This window comes from Daphnia magna, linkage group LG7 (genome assembly GCF_020631705.1).
Source record: "Daphnia magna isolate NIES linkage group LG7, ASM2063170v1.1, whole genome shotgun sequence".
In the NCBI taxonomy this organism is placed as follows: Eukaryota; Metazoa; Arthropoda; class Branchiopoda; order Diplostraca; family Daphniidae; genus Daphnia; species Daphnia magna.
The window spans coordinates 3,311,896-3,330,494 of NC_059188.1; the positions used below are offsets into that span (position 1 = coordinate 3,311,896).

General features: G+C 40.9%; 2 protein-coding genes, 1 long non-coding RNA gene and 2 pseudogenes across 6 annotated transcripts; 3 read left to right on the top strand and 2 right to left on the bottom strand.

Annotated features, from left to right (window-relative positions):
- Positions 1-712: 712 nt before the first annotated feature.
- Positions 713-2,575, bottom strand: LOC116926690. Of its 4 annotated transcripts, none has more exons than XR_004396219.2 (8): positions 2,384-2,575; positions 2,124-2,314; positions 1,962-2,058; positions 1,545-1,901; positions 1,371-1,488; positions 1,256-1,300; positions 1,008-1,177; positions 713-932 (listed from the first exon to the last, which is right to left on the bottom strand). XR_004396219.2 is itself a non-coding variant. In XM_045177406.1 (6 exons), the coding sequence occupies exons 1-4, from the start codon at positions 2,426-2,428 to the stop codon at positions 1,554-1,556; spliced, it is 681 nt and encodes a 226-aa protein (XP_045033341.1). In that variant the 5' UTR covers positions 2,429-2,575; the 3' UTR covers positions 1,008-1,300; positions 1,371-1,488; positions 1,545-1,553. The 4 variants fall into 4 exon arrangements, 1 of the variants encoding a protein (XP_045033341.1); XR_004396220.2 differs by having other exon boundaries at positions 1,008-1,149; positions 1,232-1,300; XR_004396218.2 differs by having other exon boundaries at positions 1,008-1,115; positions 1,209-1,300.
- A 573-nt stretch (positions 2,576-3,148) lies between these two features.
- LOC123474260 lies at positions 3,149-5,696 on the top strand. The gene is made up of 2 exons (XR_006648864.1): positions 3,149-3,344; positions 5,378-5,696. It is a non-coding gene; the product is annotated as an uncharacterized LOC123474260 (long non-coding RNA).
- A 2,208-nt stretch (positions 5,697-7,904) lies between these two features.
- Positions 7,905-9,846, bottom strand: LOC116919357 (annotated as a pseudogene).
- Positions 9,847-13,872: 4,026 nt separating this feature from the next.
- On the top strand, positions 13,873-14,338 carry LOC123474212 (zinc finger protein ZIC 2-like). Its single transcript, XM_045176136.1, has one exon. It carries the CDS (start codon positions 13,907-13,909, stop codon positions 14,336-14,338), a length of 432 nt encoding a protein of 143 aa, XP_045032071.1. The 5' UTR covers positions 13,873-13,906.
- Positions 14,339-17,345: 3,007 nt separating this feature from the next.
- LOC116927327 lies at positions 17,346-18,055 on the top strand (annotated as a pseudogene).
- The last annotated feature ends 544 nt before the right edge of the window (positions 18,056-18,599 follow it).

Here is an 18,599-nt window from a genome sequence, read left to right on the forward strand (position 1 = left end):
TCCCCCAACTACCCCGTGCCACAAACCGTCCCCGAGAATCTCGGACTCTCTCCCCGCTCCTTACGTCCTCTTCTCCTATCATCTACTTCCCGCAATCCTCGCACCGCTTGCTTCTTGCTGAACTCTTCGGCTCCCGGTTCACTTCTCCGCTTTTTGTCAACAATTTCAGCTCACGGTTCACTTCTCCGCTTCTTGCCGAAAACTTCGGCTCACGGTTCACTGCTTTACCCTTCGGCTTACTCTTTCTTTCACTGCCCCGATTCTTGCCGAATCCTTCGGTCTTACGGTCACTTCTCCGCTTCTTGCCGAACTCTTCGGCTCACGGTTCACTGCCCCGATTCTTGCCGACCACTTCGGCTCACGGTTTCCGCTATCCACGTTCCCTCAATGTACCCATCTGCCCCGCCTTAGCCCTTTTCACCGTTTTCCCCCCGGCGTCTCTCCTTCGTTATGCTTCCCCCGATTGCCCTACGGTCGGAGCCGTGACCCCGTACCCCTACAATTTAAGGTGCTAAGACCAGTTGGGTCGTCGACTCTCAGGGGTCCCTGACAGCCACCGCCTCCACAGCACAGAATCGAACAGAAACACAACCACAAAAGAGACTTACCAGAGGTTCTGCATCTCCACCATGTAACAGTATATTGTATTGACGGTTCACAAGACTAAGACTGCTCTCGCGGTACACGACCACGGGGGACTATATATGGGGGAAACACTGACGTCACACGTCCGGTAGCATTGCATACTAACCGGATCACATAACGTGGTCATTGACCACGTGACAATATTGTTACAGTATATCAGTGCTGTAACCATACAAGAGTAATAAGCTTTTCCATTTCTTCCATTCTTCTTCCGCTTTTCCATTCTTGTTTCCTTCTACTCTAAGGTGCTCTAATTTCTGGTTATAGTCAACCAGCGTGACTTTTTGCTATAATAATTCATGAAACAAAAAAATAATCAAGTGTAACAAAGTGCAATCAGTAACAAGTAGTTCTACAATCACCTCTTCAATTAGAGAAGCGCCTTTTTCACACAGAAGATTAACCTTTTCAAGTCGCGCATCCATCAGCTTGGATGTTTGTTTGCGGTACCATTTTACACTTACCCTAGCCTATAATTTGATTAACACTCTCTTTAAGTGTCACCTATAATGGCAGTGTAATACACAAATTTCTACATGAAAAGAAATCAGAAAGAAATTTACCGTGTGATACGTTTTAAGGATACCTTTGACCATACGAGGGATCTTACCCCAGTTTTCTTTGATAAAACTAGCGCTAAAAGTATCTATTCTTCCTTTAAATAAATAAAAAAATAAATAAATAACGTGACGTCCATATTGTTTTCGAAACAGCAGAAAACTCACGAGATGCACTCATGTGTTTGGTTGTTGTTACAAAGCGACTGGTGTGTGCATTGTTTTGTTCTTGACTTTCACCACTAGTAGCACCAGCTCCTTTTTTGTAAGATCCAAGGTGTAGTAGCTAAAACAAAGCTGCTTAATAAAGTATGGTAGTAATAAATATATCAAGTTTATTACTTGGTAAAATCACGCGTGTGTTTTCCCGTGCCATCGCGAGAGAAAGTCTATGGTCAAAGTAATAAGACCTTCAAATCTTTCTCTTAGTTCTTCAGTCTGAGTGACTTTCAAAAGGAAAATCCAGTACTGACATACGACATCGGAACAAAAGAAACGGACATTCTTGTCCTTAGCGTACTCATGTAAGTACAGTACATAGCGGTATGTTTCACCCATGAACAAATTTAGCTCCCTCCATACCCACCCGTGACGGCAGCTCATAATGAGCAAACCAGTTTCATCCAGACCTTTCATTGATGAAGATGTTGTTTTAGCAGCCTGGTAAACTGCTGCGCCGCAGTTTTCTTTATTTTTTGACTAGGATTCAGAGAACTTAAAGGAATGTTTCAACAGTATATCCAAACGAATAATATATACCTGCGGCGGAATGACATTTTTAATGAGATCTAAAAATTCCTTAACGTCTTTATCAGATGCTATCATGATATCTTGAAAGAGAGGATCGGTTTCAAATCTGGTTTGTTAACGAATAGATTTATTTGCGAAAACCTTAACAGAAATATTATCATCAAAAAGTACCCTTTAGCTGTAATACAACGATAGCACTTTAAATTTCCATCGACGTGAAGAGCAATTGGGTGTTCTCCACACGCCCAACAAATATCAGGTTTATAGAGAAGTACTTCATTTTGAATGCGATATCGCATTAGATTATTCTCGTCATAGGCTTTAGAAAACAGAATTGGATTGATGTAACTTGGCTTACAAGGCTTACAAAAAAAAACATCATATATTAAGGTTATTGTTTGCTAAATCAGTTCAGTTAAATTTAAGATTACCCGGCCATTTTGAGTAGACATTTGAGAAAGACTTCTCAGAAACATTTCTTGTGATGTTCCAGGAGTATTGCTTTGAATTTCGTACCAGGTATCCAAAAGATGTTCATCAAAAAAGAGATTAGCAGGTTCTTACTTATCCTTTCCTGGTTTACCTGGTAGCCATTCTGAATAAACGTACTCTTCATCGAGGGCCTCCCTGATATTGTTACAAAAACAAATATTAATATTCGCTTTTTCCAGCTCCCTGTTTGGTATCTGTAGTCTCAAAATAAAACTTGTCCGCTTAAACCACCCAGTATCAGTTCTGAACATACGCAGTATTATTTTTCGCCAGTAGATGGGAATAATTAGATACCTTATCGATAATCGTATATCAGTAATACTGAGGTATTGGGTTCAAACCTGATCGAAGTATATTTTTCAAAGTTTTTATTGTTGGTCTGGTTGGCTTTCCCTAAATAAAATTAGTGAAGTATTACTTTACTACATGTTCTACATGTTTGTCAGACAAGATATAGAAATACTACTACTAATCTTTACTAAACTTATACTAAACTTTTTCCTAAACTTTAGTTTTTAAGCATAATAATTGATGATTAGTAAGGTGTAAAGTAACTTTACTTCACATAAACAGTCATATTACACATAAACTCCACATATATAATTAAATAAAATTATGGTATTTTTCCTAGATTTGAACCATATATCATACTCAGCAATACAGGGCTATACCACCCGAGCTACCCAACACTATTTTACAGAAATTTTTTGCTGATTATAAACACCATTTAATACATATTGCCATTTGAAGACGGCAACATTGCCTTACTATGTTTCGCAACATTGTTATTCTGTCAACCAGTAGATGCAGATGAACCGTTCTATTTATATTACCGTTCTATTTGTATTTGTGTCTCTGAATTCAGTACAAGTAAAGTAAAAATAAAGTAACTTTGGTCGGGTAAGATAGATTTTATCCAAAGTTTTATTACCGGTAATTCATAGTTTTTAATAGTTATCTCAGATGAATTATCATTCATCTCAATATCCATACTTGATGTATGGTTCACTTCTTGATTGTCAATGTTTTGGTTTTCATCAAGATGTGTTTTTAATTGTTCGGATTTCATGTATTTTATTTCTGTAAATATAAATTAAATATAAATGTAAATAATATATTATTAGAAATATGTAATAGTTATAAATATTTATTACCTGATTCTTTTTGTTCAAGTTTTAAGAGTTCTACTTGTTTTTATTATTGCATATTATTGATTAAGTTAATTTTAAATATTTAAACTGTATACTAAACCTATCTACCCTATTTATTTCTGATTCCTTAAATTATTTTTTTATTTTATGCTATCTTCCTGAAAGCGAGTAAAATTTTTTCAAAAATTGGTTTACGTAAACATTGAATTAATAATACCTTGTATAATTTTTTTTGTACAGTTATCTGAAACTGTTTTTTTGTAAGTCGATTACTTTTTCCAATAGAGTTTTCTTTAATTCTGACATCAATTTTTGCTTTTCGATTGTAGGGGAGAGTGGGGCTAGTTGGCAGGAGGGCAAGTTTGCAATTCCTAATTTAGAAGAATTGTGTGAAAGAGGTTTTATTGAAATAATTCATAGTCAAAGATGTTTATTGTACGCACATTTGTGCAAACTTTTATAAATTTATCCCAAATAGTTTAGGAAATAGAAAATAACGAAATTTTTTCGTCCAAATCCACAATAGTTGCGTGCTTGGTATTCATCAATTTTATCTTTTCTTGGTATGCATATAATTTTTAAAAAATATTAGTTTTATAGAAAATTGTGTCCTCTATTGAACTGTAACAATGGATTTGTTTTAATCAATTATAAAGGATTAATAAAAATTTGTATTTGAATAAACCCCGGGTTGGGGGGCAAGTTGATACATTGCAAGATGGGGCATGTCGGCATAGGCATTATACATGCATATGTATAGTACATGGCCTGTCCAAATGTCAGGGAATTGTAAGTCGAATTTTTGCTAGATATGACTTATGGTGAACAGTGGTATGCATTAGAGGCCAAAATTTGGCACATTTTAGGTGTTTCACTTTATACGATGTTCACCTGTGAAATGTTTGCCTGAATTATGTACATTATTTTTTATTTTTTGCATTTAAGGCTATTTAATCTTTATGTAAGTTATCACAACTTATTTCTGAGTTTCCCACTCTAAAATAACTATGGGATTTTTGTTTATTTTAATTTTATTCTAGTTTGTTTACAACATCAACATTTCACTGAAATCCGTATTTGAAATACATGGGGCCAACTTACCCCACTACCACTGCCAACTTACCCCGTTAGTGGGGCATGTAGGCAATTTTTTTAGCTTTTTGAACGTTGATTTCGATATAAATTCTTCAACGTAGATCAAATTAAAAAATAGCACGAGAAAGCTGGTTATCTGAGCTTTCTTTTACAATTTTGGGGGTGTCAAAATATGAAAAATTAAAGAAACCAGAGAAGAAATTTAAAAAATTGTACCAACTAGCCCCCCCCCCCCTACTCATTTTATTTTAGTTTAGTTCTCCTTGTGTTTTGAATTTACTTTACAATCAATTTACTCTACTATCAACTAACATACTTTATAATAAAGTAATGTTCATTGATGTAAATAATATTAATAGCTATGAAATGTATTTATATATTTTATAAGATTTATAAAATTTTTTATTAAACATCATGTCGCAAGTAAAGTAATTAATAAATCATTAAATATTAAATATTATTTTTGACCGTACAATACTGTGGTATTTCATTTAGTAGACTGTATTTCATATTCATTTATGTTGCTGCTTCATATCTGCGCAGTTGTCATTATAGTGTAGGGAACTTACCCTTAAAAAAATTCAAAAATTCATTCTTAATTCTTCTATTTGGATATTGTAATTGGTTTAGAGTAAATATCTTATATAGTTTAATTGAATTTATTTTTATTTATTGGCTTGTATTCAGAACTGCCGTTCCATCACGAAATTGCGATCGATGATCTCGATCTCGATCCTACCCCAATTTGGGATCGAAGAATCCAAATCGATCGGTTTTTTTAATTTGATCAATCGATCGGGGAAATCGATCTTCTCGATTATTTTTTAAAAAATGTATTTCCTTTGTGCTGCATCACACAGACGATAGTGAGCGGCAAATTTGACCTCACTTTTTGTACTACTCCTTTGAGTAAGCTGATGCCAAGTTAGCATTGAAACAGTCAAAAATTTTTTGTTTTAACTCCAATTTCTTATTTTGTTGCATTAATACATTGTATTTGAAGTGGTTTATATGGCTCATTTCATGAAAAATTGATTAATGTTCTGTAACATTTGTGATCTCGGTTTAATCATGTGTATCAAAGAATATCCAACTAATTCAGGTCTATAGTTGAACTAACATCAACTGTCGAGCTGATTTCAATGGTTTTCATTTGCTGATCTGTGTTATCCCACCCGGTTGGGGGGCTAACATCAGACTAGCTGAATTGACTAATGTCTGATGATTGACTGGAATCATTTTGTTCCATCGCTTTTTCATCCTTTATTTCATTGGGTCTTGTATCCATAGGCGTAGAAGTCTCTATTGGGATACACGGTAAAATGAAGTCACCCTGAATACACAATAAAAATGTACTTTTATATAAAATAAATTTTAATTCCAATACCTACCTGTAAAAAAGTTGTCAGCCTTTTAATTTGCTCTGGTGGTTGTTGTTCATTAGTCTTAGACATCTTAATATTGATCTATATATGGAATAATACATTTAGAAATTAATTTATCATATTGAATAGGAAGGGTTTCGTTATATAAAGGTTTCGCGGGTATTAAAGTAATTCAGTTAATTATAAGAAAAAAAATAAGGTTGCTAACGCTGGAGTGAAAACATAGGCAGTCATTAATGATAACGCCCGGTAGACGCCCATTTTTATCAGTGACGTTCTATAATCATGTGTGTCATGTCGTTATTTTTTCCCTAAAAGAATCCAAGGACAGGTATATATAAAATTTAAGTCAAGTTATCGACAAGTCAGGCATGAAAATCAAACCAAATTTAGTATTTTAATTTTATAGGCATTTATCTATGATGTTGTGAACAATCTTGGATCCATGGCAGCTTGATTTATTTTTCTCCCAACTCAGGAGACCAGTTATTTTTATTTTGCCCAATTGTTAAACAGACAAATCCCAATTGAGCAGCAGCCACGCCAAGTAATCGAACAAGTTGCTTGAATTCTGTGCAAACTTTTAAGAGTTTTAAGCCTTATAGGTTCCATTATTGTTGCCTTTTGACAATACAATCAAGACAATGTAATCTGGCTGGATGGATGTAGGAAGAAACCGGATGCATGTTTTGTTGTGGTATTCCATAAGAGCCCTGGCTATGACACTGCGTTCCTCCAAAGCTAAATATTTGGTTTTACGAACAGGGTTTTATGAACTTGATGGGAATGAAAGCTTACTGAAGGGTGCAGAAATGACGTAAGGAATAACAGCATTCGGCCAACGGTAATTACGACCGATGATTGCATTTCAAAGTTCTTTGATCGACTGGATCCCGGAAATATCGCCTTAAAACATATCGGTTGCGTAACGAGGTGCTACGCAATTCGAACTGAAGAATCATCCACAGGTAATGGCTTATTGATTTTATAAAGCGATTGCCAAATACACTGTCTAATTTATTTTCCTCAGCTTGTGGTTTATTAATGGCCAATATCAGAATTTGTGATCCAAGCCGTTGTGTGCAATGATACCTACCATGCTTGAAGATGAATATAACGATAGACGGATGCGGTTAACACGAAACATCTATCAACACATACTTCATCTTCCTCGGCACTTGGGGTGAGTATTTAATGGTAACGCCAGATGTTCGTCTTCCCGTGCGTGGTCAAAGGCCCGACGGGTGGCCGAAGGCCCCAACACCCCTCACAAAATCCTTCCTTAAGTCCACCTTTTTACCTAATCCCGTCAGTTTAACCCATATTCGAGAGGCGAGCATCTGGCCTAACATATCATATATTTCATAGTATAAGTTTTTACGTGTTTATTTTAAATGTGATTTTTTTATGAGTTTGTTAATATGATTAAACAAGTACAAAGTAAAGTTAAGAGTAAATTAATATTATTAGCAAAAAAGGGTAATTACATTACACACCATTTAAAAAGAAAAATTAAAAAATTAATTAGATAATTGGATAAAAAAAATTGTAAATTGAATGTTTGTCATTGTCAAATGAAAAACGAAATATTAAAAAAAATCGTCTGTAAAAAAACATTGTCAATTGAAACAATAAAATAACATAACAAAACATTACGCAACATTACACAACATTAAAATAGCAAAATTTAGTAACATAACAAAAATGAGTCTGTAAAAAAACATTGTCAAATGAATAACGTAATATTAATTTAAAAATTGTCTGTAAAAAAACATTGTCAAATAAATACACACTCTATACAAAAACCAATTAATATCATCACTATCATCTTAAGACATGTCGTATGCATCAATATTACCACCGTTGATGTTCATTGGGGGGTTAGAAACTACAGAGGGGAAAGAACTTCGTAACTCCAGGACAATTTCTTCTATAAGCTGGTTTCTGGATAACTGAAAAAGACAGCAATGTTTAATTATATTTAAGTTTCATAATATAAATAGCTATAAATACCTCAGTAGCTTGATAGCGAGACCAGAGCGTAAATAAGATTGAGTTCTTCGTGCTGGTTTCCTTCTTCCGATGCACCTTAATCTTCTTGTGGGAAAGTAACTTTTGTGTCAATGTGACGTCATCGCAGAGTTGCTCCAGTACCATGGTCATCTTGTAAAAGGGTAGATTAGGGCCACCTGCCAACTACAACATTGAAGTACAAAGTAGATATTAATTAATACTACAATTGAGTGTAATATTATTAATATTTTTACCTTATTCCACTCATTGTGTAACCCTTCACAATCATTGTTTGTTCGCAGAAGCAGGTTGAAACTAGACCAGTTTTCCGGAGTCCAAAACCGACCACGAATCCAATTATTGTCCATTTATTCCAGCAACCTTGCCAGTTCCTGGGGTGCTGAGTCCCGCAAACCGTCAAATACGGAAGGTATTTTCTCAGCTAAAAAAAAATTTAAAAGTTAAATACAGTGCCGGTCCAGTTATAGAACCGCATAGCTATGGTACCGGCCGTGTTTTCCGAACGTCCGAACGCCTTGTTTTCCGAACGTCTTTGCCGTTTTTCAGCGCCACCGTTGCCCGTATTATGAACTATATGGATTTTCTATGGTGGGAATGAATGGATTTTGCCTTTTAAAACATGCAAAAAAATATTACTGTAATTGGTTTAATCTTTTTATGCAATGCTGTACATAAGTTCAATGACCCAACTAATAATAATAGGCGGTAAAGTTATTCTAAGACTGTCGAAGTTTGAGGGATGAAAGAACCGACGATAGGTGGCACTAAGATCGGGTGCTTGGTTATAGAACCATTCAGTTATAGAACCGCGCAGAGGCCGGTTCTATAACTAGACCGGCACTGTACATTTTCTAACAAATAATTAACGAAATTAATAAATATTACCAGGAAGATACGCAAGGCAAAGAAGACGAAATACAAAATCCCGAATTGGATTGGGCTCTTTTTTGTTGTACGCAGAAGAAAGCTTTAGGTCGCGAATCTTCTTCAAGATAGCTTGACACCAATGGAAATTGCATCCCTGGTGGATCCAATGGCCAAAAAGTTTTCTTACAGCAACAAAAATGGCCCGTTCGAAGTCGGTGACGATCTTTTGTACTCTCGGAAATGGAATAATTTCCCGGAATTTTACGATGTAAAATATAGTTCATGTTAAATCGAAATTTTGTGATTTTTAATACCTTTAGCTTCTCGAATACAGCAATGTAGTCTACCGCACGTCTTCTTGTCATGCAGCAGATTAGTAGTGGCACCTGCTTCGAATCGCTTTTATCGTTCTTGATGAACCCATTGATGAAGAAAAGCTAGGTAAAAATCTATATTAGAATCATTGTGGAATGCAAGATAATATAATTTATATAGTACCTGTTTCATAGGATCCTCCATGAGGTGAAAGGTAGCGTCAATGAACCACGTCTTACAATCCTCTAGCTGTCTCTTCATGACTGGTGTAAAATATAGTAGGTGGCGTGTTCGCTGGTTGGCTAGTCCAGCATAGACTGCTCCTTGGAAGAAACCTGGTGTGAAAAACTCCTCTTGAATATAAAAAAATGGCTCATCCTTCCTTGGATTATGTGGTAAGAGTTTTGATCTTTGGTATCTTTTATTTAAAAAGTTTAGTTAACTTGTTAAAAAGTAATGTAAATCATAAGTGTAATACCTCAGGCGCCTAGTGGCGTTATCGATATCAGGCATAACCTTCCCTGCAATATCAGTTTCTTTCTTTATTTCTTTCATTACGATTCGGCCAGGTGCTTAAAATTTTTCCACAAAACATGCTGATCTGGCTTTTTTGTAGATAGAAACCTAATACAATGAATTTTTAATGACATTTTTCAATAATTTGAACATTGAATCATTTTAACTTACCCTCCGTTGGTTTCCGTGATCGGGATCATGTATGTGGGTTACTCCCAATGTGGTGTGTGGTTTTTCCTTGAAGTCTTGCTGGTTGTAATGTTCAAATTAATCTTGGGTGCTGAAAATTTTCTGTCACTGTAGCTTTGCATGGGTCTTTAGCTGAGCGCGAACTACAGCGCCAAGTAAAAAGTTTTCCGCTTACTTTTTTCTTGGTAAAGCAATAACCTATTAAATAACAATTTAAATTAATTAAAAAATAAAAAAAAAAGTAAAATAAAAATTATGTACCTAAATCATTGGTCAATTTCACTTTGCCCTTGTTGGAACCTTCCTAGTGAATCTTGTAGTTTGGCATAGTTGGCTCCTCGAAAGAAGATTCCTAAAAAAAGAAAATGTTTTTTTATGAAGAGACAAATTACAAAGTTAACAATTAGAATTCATCCATACCTCCAGTATTGATTCACAGGGTTCCACGGGAGGTTCATGCCAGATTCCATCACTCTCGTTTTCTCGCCTGCAGATAGTTGGAAGATATAGTTGGAAGATCTGTGGGAGAAATCAGGATTGGTGGATCAGCAATGCGGGGTTGGCCGCAAATATTGATAAGCAATATTGAAAGCAAATATTGGCAAGCAATATTGATAGGAGAAAGTAAACAAAGCGGTGTAGTGCGAGGAGAAGAGAGTGATGGTAGTTCATTCTCAATGATATGGTCATCCTTCCGTCTCTTGGCGACATGGGAAGGTTCCTTTTTCTCCGGGTCCTATTTGTCTGGGTCCTATTCCTCCGGCAATCCTTAAAATGCTAATAAACCAAATGACAAACGAGCTATTTCTAAACAAACACAAAATAAAAGTTAACTAACCAACCTTTCATAACAAAAAACACCTTAAACAATATAGTTTTACATGGAGAATCGAACTGTAGGAAAATTTTAACCAAAAAACGAAAACTCGTGACACAGGAGGGTCCCTAAATTCACCAACCAATTACAGCCCGATTTATAAGACCGAAATTTGAATTTTGATCAAACAAAAATATATATAAAATTAACAAAGATACCTACAGTTTTGGAAACAAGCCTATTGCACGTAATTCGATACGGCGAATCAGATAAAAAATAACTAGAAATGGGAAAATCGACCTTTCTACACTCAAATATTCTGCGCAATTCGCAGCCAATCAGAACCCGGCTGGAACCGAGATGGCGAGAAATGATTCAATAGGCAAATGATGCAAACTGTTTTTTCTATTTGATCCAAAGAACACGACACATGATCCAAAACGTCTCCACCCCTCGGCCGGCCCCATTCAGCCAATGCTAGATCCCTTCATTTTTCATTTTCAAAAATAATTTAGGGTGAGTTGTTATTATAAATAAATGAATCATGCTTTTCAAAATTCATAATTCATTGCTGTAGCGCTACACTTGATCCAAATTCATTTACAGAAATCAACATTTGATCAAAATCAAATGACATGAATAGACGCTTGATCCAAATTAAATTTAAACACCCGACACTTGATCCAAGAGCATTTAAACACCCCGACGTTTGATCCAAATCAAATAACATGGATATACGTTAGGTTATCCAAATCATAAATCTTTTTAATTGGGAAAATGGACCAAAGCATTTCATCCAACACTTTTTAAAACGATAATACGGCTTCTATCTTTTGATTCAAAACGTTTTAAACGAGATTACCTATACCCCGACAATTGATCCAAACAACAAATTAATGCCGTTTTGTCTGATTTGAGTGAATACGACTGAATGGTTAAAACGCCGGTCCGGGGATCTGATATCTCGGGTTTAAAACGAGATAGAAAAAGAAAACTTACACCACTCAGTACTTCGGTTACCCGCTGTGATGATAATTGATGTACGGCAAATTAAAATTTTCGGTGTGCCAGCTGGTGAAGCTCATAGCGTGGCCCAATAGTAATTGGCATGTACTGATGACAGGCATCATGTTGTCCGGGTTGTGCACATCACGGAATTCTTCTTTGAGAAACGGTAGAAAAGTTTTGTTCAGCGGTGTTAGATGCCTAGACATTAAAAGGACGCAATGGAAACATTAAGTGATTAAAATGAATTACAGCAATATTACTTACCAGTATAAAGTGGTTTTCTTTCGAAAAAGCGAAAAGTCTTTGTCGAAGACGTACGAAGGAAAACCCTTTTTTTCCTTTTTCCAGGAGAACTTCCCTGAACATATGAAACATTTGGTCCCAAAAAACTGTTGGCCCATGAAAGTCCAAATGGCCAGTTTTTTTAATCAAAGCATTTGTTGACGAAGTTTTTGTAGGAACATGCTGAACCTTTTTTGTCCCTAATCAGGAAGAAACCTGGCCAAAAGTGTTTGAAAACATATTAAAATGATTACCTTCATATTTATGAAGAATTATAAAAGCAACCTACCCTCGCAATGTTGCACGTACTTTTGTGAATGCGGGTGGGCCATCTCCTTCAACAGTACTTGAATGTCGAGGGAATGATCCGGGATGGAAGGCGGTGTGATTCAAACAGCACCACACTGTTACACATACTTCTGAATGCCGTGGCTACAAAAGTTTTGAAGTCCCTAAACTCCTTGCTGGAAGGAGTGAGATTGACTCCATTGTTTTCTAGGATTCCTGCGGACAAAACAAATTGTTCACAAAATTTGTATTGTAAGATAAGAAAGCATTCTAAAATATTTCAACTTACGGATGGAGCACAGACGCTTGAATTCATCGAGTCCAGCAGATGAATCCACCTAGGTTTTCCGTTGAAGGCAATTGGTGTAAATGTGCCCTTTTTCATTGCAAAAATAGCAGACTGGAAGAACCCGTATTGTACAATCTTTTTTAGTGTGGCCCGGCTTACTACAGACGTAGCACAATCTCCCTATTTATTGCGATAGAGAAAGTTAGCAGTAACAATAATAGGTTAAAACTTGAAATAAAAAGGTACTTTCTGATCCGAATGTTGACGTGTTGAAAACTGCCTGTAGTTGGGAAAACGGTGCCACCGTTGACCGACAGATGCTGTGGGACAGCGGACAGTTACCTGTTCCGACCAGAAACTATATGGATGGTACCGCAGGACAAAACTAACCGGTGGGTTTCATCCAACCCGTGGATGGAATCCAACCTGTTCATTGAGCCCAACCTGCGGATTGAATCGTTGATCGAAACGAATCATTGGATGAAATCCAACCCCTTGATTACATTCAAACGGCGGATTTATTCCACGGGGCGGATTGATCCGACCTTGTTTCTGTTGTGTACGCAGCCATCTTTGAGTGCTCCGTCCTTAACGATAGATGGCGTGTCGGTTCGAACCCTGACCGAGGAGAGTGGCCGGCGAGGCAGTCTGATTTACTTGACGAGGTTGTTTTTCTGACCTGTCGGCTCATCAATACAATTACGGTGCATATCCCGCCGAAACAGAACCTAACATGGCGCAGTTGGACTTGCCTATCGTCCTCATCGTTTAGAGGTATTTGCGTAAAACTATTCGGAATTGTGAACGCTGCGAGGGGAAGTTCAAGTTCAGTTTCGGACGGGCCCTTTGTCTCCCACACGCGGTGTGGTGGCGGCCATCTTGCGTCCTTGGTTCTCGTACCACGGCAAGGCCCTCGTCGGTAGCCATCTTGGCTTCCTTCGTTCGTACTGTTCCGAGTTTATATTGTGGGAAGTGTGTCTGCTTCTGGTCTACCACGTACTTTTCGTTCGTGTGTGTGGCTTATTTATCGACGGTACTTTTGTGCGTGTGACTGATTGCTTTCATCCACGGCATTTTTTGCGTGGATGGCGTTGGCCGGCTTGTGAGTTTCTCTATATCATCGGCGGCCGGTTGTCCCAACACGGGCCGTGTTTATTGTGTGTTTATAGTGGCGGTGTTGTCTAGTTTCACGCGACCGTAGATTCAACGTACAGTGTTGTTAGTTTATGTCACGCTCCGGTCATCACTATAACTTACGGTCATCGTCTCGCTCGGGGTCGAAATCTACACTGCCGGGGGCAGTTCAGCTTCCAAGGCACATCGCCATGTCAACGGTGTCGGACGCATTGGACGCGGCAGTGGCCGTCACAGCGGCAGCTACAGCGGCAGCGGGCCGTCTTGACGCAATCGAGCAAGGTCAAATCCAGATGACGTCTCAGTTGGCCGGCATTGCCCAGCAGCTTCAGACATTACTCGGCGGTGGCGCTAGTGGCAGCGGCAGTAGCAGTGGCACTGGAGGTGGGGGCAGTGGTGGTGGCGCTGGTGGTGGTGGAGGTAGCGGTAGCGCTGGAGGCGGTGGCAGTGGTGGTGGCGCTGGCGGTGGTGTCACGCAGCGGCGCCGGATCGAACCCATCAGGCTTGGAGAAACTACATGTTGACATCTCTCTTCCACAGCTACGCACGTGGAGAAATCGCTGGGGCGATTTTTGCCAGCTAAACCAATTGGCCGCATATCCGGTGGCCGAGCAGACGGCCGGTTTCAGGATGGTTCTCGATCCGGCGATGCAGCAGATCGTGGAAGTGGCTCTGGGTATTCTACCGACGTCTGCATTATCTCCAATGGATGTACTCGATCGCATCAGCACATACATACGTTCGAAGCGAAACATCGCGCTAGACAGAGTCGCGTTCGAAGAGTGTGAGCAGAGTGCGACGGAAACGTTTGACGATTTCTACATCCGTCTTCGGAACTTGGCTGAGGCGGATGATTTGTGTGCAACATGCTTGGACACGCGTATGACAACCCGTGTCATGGCGAGAATTTGGGACACTGACACCAAAAGGAAATTTCTGGCCCTGAGTCCGTTCCCGACATCCCAACAGGCCATCAACATATGTCGAAGTGAGGAGTCGGCAAAAGCGAACGAGAAATCATTAAGTAATCCGCCAACGGTGTCGTTCGTCGTCCAGTTCCACTGGTGCCCACGGCAGAAGACATCCAGCGCATCGAAGGTGACATCGTCAAGGAGTTCACGGCGGTCTTCGTTCAATCGGGATCGCTAAATTGTATGGAGAGGCCCGAGATGATCATCGAGCTGAAGAACGACGCCGAGCCGTTTTATGTCAACGGAGATCGACCCATCCCCTTTGCCGATCGTCTGGAGGTTAAGCGCTTGCTCGACGAATATGAAACTAAAGGCATCATAATTCCTGTGACGGAAGCGTCCGATTGGGCCGCGCCACTAGTCGTCACCCGCAAAGCAGACAACTCATTGCGACTTTGTGTAGACCATACCAGGTTGAACAGACACGTGCGTAGACCGACGCATCCCACTCGCACGCCGCGCGATGCGGTCGCCGAGATCTCCGGGGACGCCCAGTTTTTTACAACTTTTTATGCAGCAAATGGATATTTTCAGATTCCCCTCCACCCGTCATCGCAACACCTAACCATAATCATGACGCCGTGGGGCATATACAAGTTCCTGCGGGCGTCGATGGGCCTTTGTAGTTCCAGTGACGAATACAACCGTCGTGCCGACCGGGCGTTTCAAGACGTCAACGATACCGTCCATGTGGTCGATGACCTACTTCGTTTCGACAGCTCCTTTCCGGAGCACGTGGCCGAAGTTTGTGCTGTGCTGTCAGCGGCCAGGAGCGCTGGGATCACCTTTAGGCTCAAGAAATTTAAGTTTGCCCGCAGCCAGATCCAATGGGTTGGATTCCAAATTCAACAAGGTGGCATCTCGGCCGACCCGGACAAGCTCAAAGCCATCTCCGACTTTCCACAACCGACTAATATCACAGAGCTCCGCTCCTTTATGGGGTTAGTGGAGCAGATCACCGGGTTCTCCACGGACGTCGCGGCGGCGAAGGCCCCCTTGCCGCCTCTCCTCAGTACTAGAACGACTTTCGTGTGGACGACTGATCACGACAGCGCGTTTTCAGCCGTCAAAAAAGCTCTTGTTGCGCCGCCGGTCCTCGCACATTTCGATCCCTTGTTGGAAGCGTCGCTACAGGTGAACGCGTCTCGTAAGGATGGAATGGGCTACGTCCTCCTTCAGCTTCAGGGCTCTACATGGAAGCTTGTAAACGCTAATTCCCGATGGTGTACGGATACCGAATCCCGTTATGCTATAGTGGAGCTTGAGCTGACAGCGGTGGAATGGGCGATGCGGAAGTTCCGTCTGTACCTCCTGGGGCTACCCATATTCCAGCTCGTCGTCGATCACCAGGCTCTCGTCACGATATTGGATAAATACACGCTGGATGCAGTGGAGAATCCGAAGCTTCAGCGCCTGAAAGAGCGCCTCTCACCCTTCATCTTCACAACGACATGGCGTAAAGGGCGCCATCACGCGATTCCAGACGCTCTTTCCCGAGCTCCCGTGAACGATCCGACGTAAGTCGCGAGTACTGAAATTCAATCATTTGCGCGGCGCCTCGTCACTCACCATGTCAGTGCGATGCATCGAACAGACGATGATGTGGCGGATTCTGATGCGGCGGAGGAGCTTCCCCATTTTCCGGACCCAATGCTGGACGATCTGAGAGTGGCAGCTGCATCCGACGCCAACTATGCCGAGCTCATCGCGGCCATTATAGATGGATTCACAGTTCCGCGTCACCAGACGGCCTCGGGCGTTCGCCAGTTTTGGAAGATACGCGAAGATTTATCGGTGGACGACGGACTGGTGTTATTTGGCCGGCGTATCGTCGTCCCAAAATCGGCCCGTCGCGAATTTTTGCTGAAACTGCACGCCGCATACTACGCCTACATAAACTACACCGGGCATTGTGCGGATGAAACGACGAGCGCGTCAGACGGTGTTCTGGCCGGGCATTTCCAATGACATTAATCTCCTGGTGGAGAGCTGCTAGAACTGTCAGGAGCGACTCCCGCGTCAGCAGAAAGAGCCCCTAATGCGCGACCCTCTGCCAACAAGAGTATTTGAAGATGTGTCGGCTTACCTTTTTCCATTAGGCCCTTTACATGTCTTGGTGAACGTAGACCGCCTCTCCGGATGGCCAGTGGTCCATCAGTGGCCCCACGATCCGTCCGCTCGCGAAGTCACCCAGGCGGTCATCAAAAATTTCGTCGACTTCGGAGTTCCGGTCCGGATGCGTTCAGATAACGGCCCTCAATTTGAGGCGCACAGACTCCAGGCCAAGTTACGTCAATGGGGCGTCGCGTGGGGGAATTCCACGCCCCACTACCCGCAAAGTAACGGCCACGCGGAGGCGGCCGTGGCCGCAATGAAGGATGTCCTGGCCAAAATCTTACCATCCGGAGTGACATCTGACGACTTTGCCAAGGGCATACTGGAATTCCGAAACACAACCAGGGAGAACGGCTCGTCACCAGCTGAAATGGTTTTTCGTCATTCTTTACGGTCGATCATCCCAGCTCACCGCACGTCTTACGCAACGCGTTGGCAGACTGTGATGGAGGCGCAGGAGCTGTGGGCGGCCATCGACGCATCCGTAAAGTTCCGGTACGACGAGAACGCTCGCCCACTCGCTCCTCTTTTCATCGGTACTGATGTCCGCATCCGCGACCCGAAATCGAAATTATGGGACAGAGTTGGTGTTGTCGTCGGCATCGGGCGCTACCGGAGCTATCGCGTCAAATTCGCCAATGGCAGTGTCTTGTGGCGCAATCGTCGGCTGCTACGACCAATGGTGGCTGCAACTAGACCCATCGAAGATGTCATCGGCCAGGAAGCGGGCAGCGACATCGAGGACATCTGGAGCGACGACAACGTACCGGCCGATGGAAGCCCGGCCTCATCACATCCTCCTCCCGGAAGAGCAATCAACACCGCCCCGCCGCCTTTGCGTAGGGGGGAGCGCGTCCACGTACAGTCATGTTCGATGTCTGAAGCGGATCTCAACATAATATTTTCTGTGTATTCGCATATATCCTTGTCCTAGATGCACAACCAGCTTCTGTAGGAGCGGTGGTGTTTCTTCTTGTCGCGGGGCTTATGTATTCATTCATGTTCTTATGTTCTGTCTTTGTGTTCCGTCGGGGCTGGATTCTTTTGATTTGGGTAAGCTATTATTCCTACCTTAAGGTGAAATAACAGCTTGGGAAGGGTTGTTGTGTACGCAGCCATCTTTGAGTGCTCCAGCCTTAACGATAGATGGCGTGTCGGTTCGAACCCTGACCGAGGAGAGTGGCCGGCGAGGCAGTCTGATTTACGGTCCCTCTTGACGAGGTTGTTTTCCTGACCTGTCGGCTAATCAATACAATTACGGTGGCATATCCCACCGAAACAGAACCTAACAGTTTCTACTTGAGGCGCTGGATCTTTTTTTTTTAGGGACATTCATTTCCATGTTTTTCAAAACGAAAAAAAAATCCCTTTTTGTTTTACCTACTTTTGCTTTTTCTAACTTCCTGTGAACGAAAATGTGTGTTAAAAAAGTAAAAAATGTCTCCTTTTGCATCAAACTTTTAGCTGTCAGAGAAAAATAGCGTATCGAATGCAGCGACTCAAGTGGAAAGTACCAACTGAAACATTTTATTAGGGCTAGGTTAGAATAAAAAATTTAAATAATTCACAGGAACTAGAAAAGGGACCAAAATAATAATATACATAAATATAAGTAATAAAATTAAAATTACACCTGAAAAAGCCGGTAGTGAAACATTGGTTCATTAATAGTGATGTCGATTATCGATATTTTCATTTT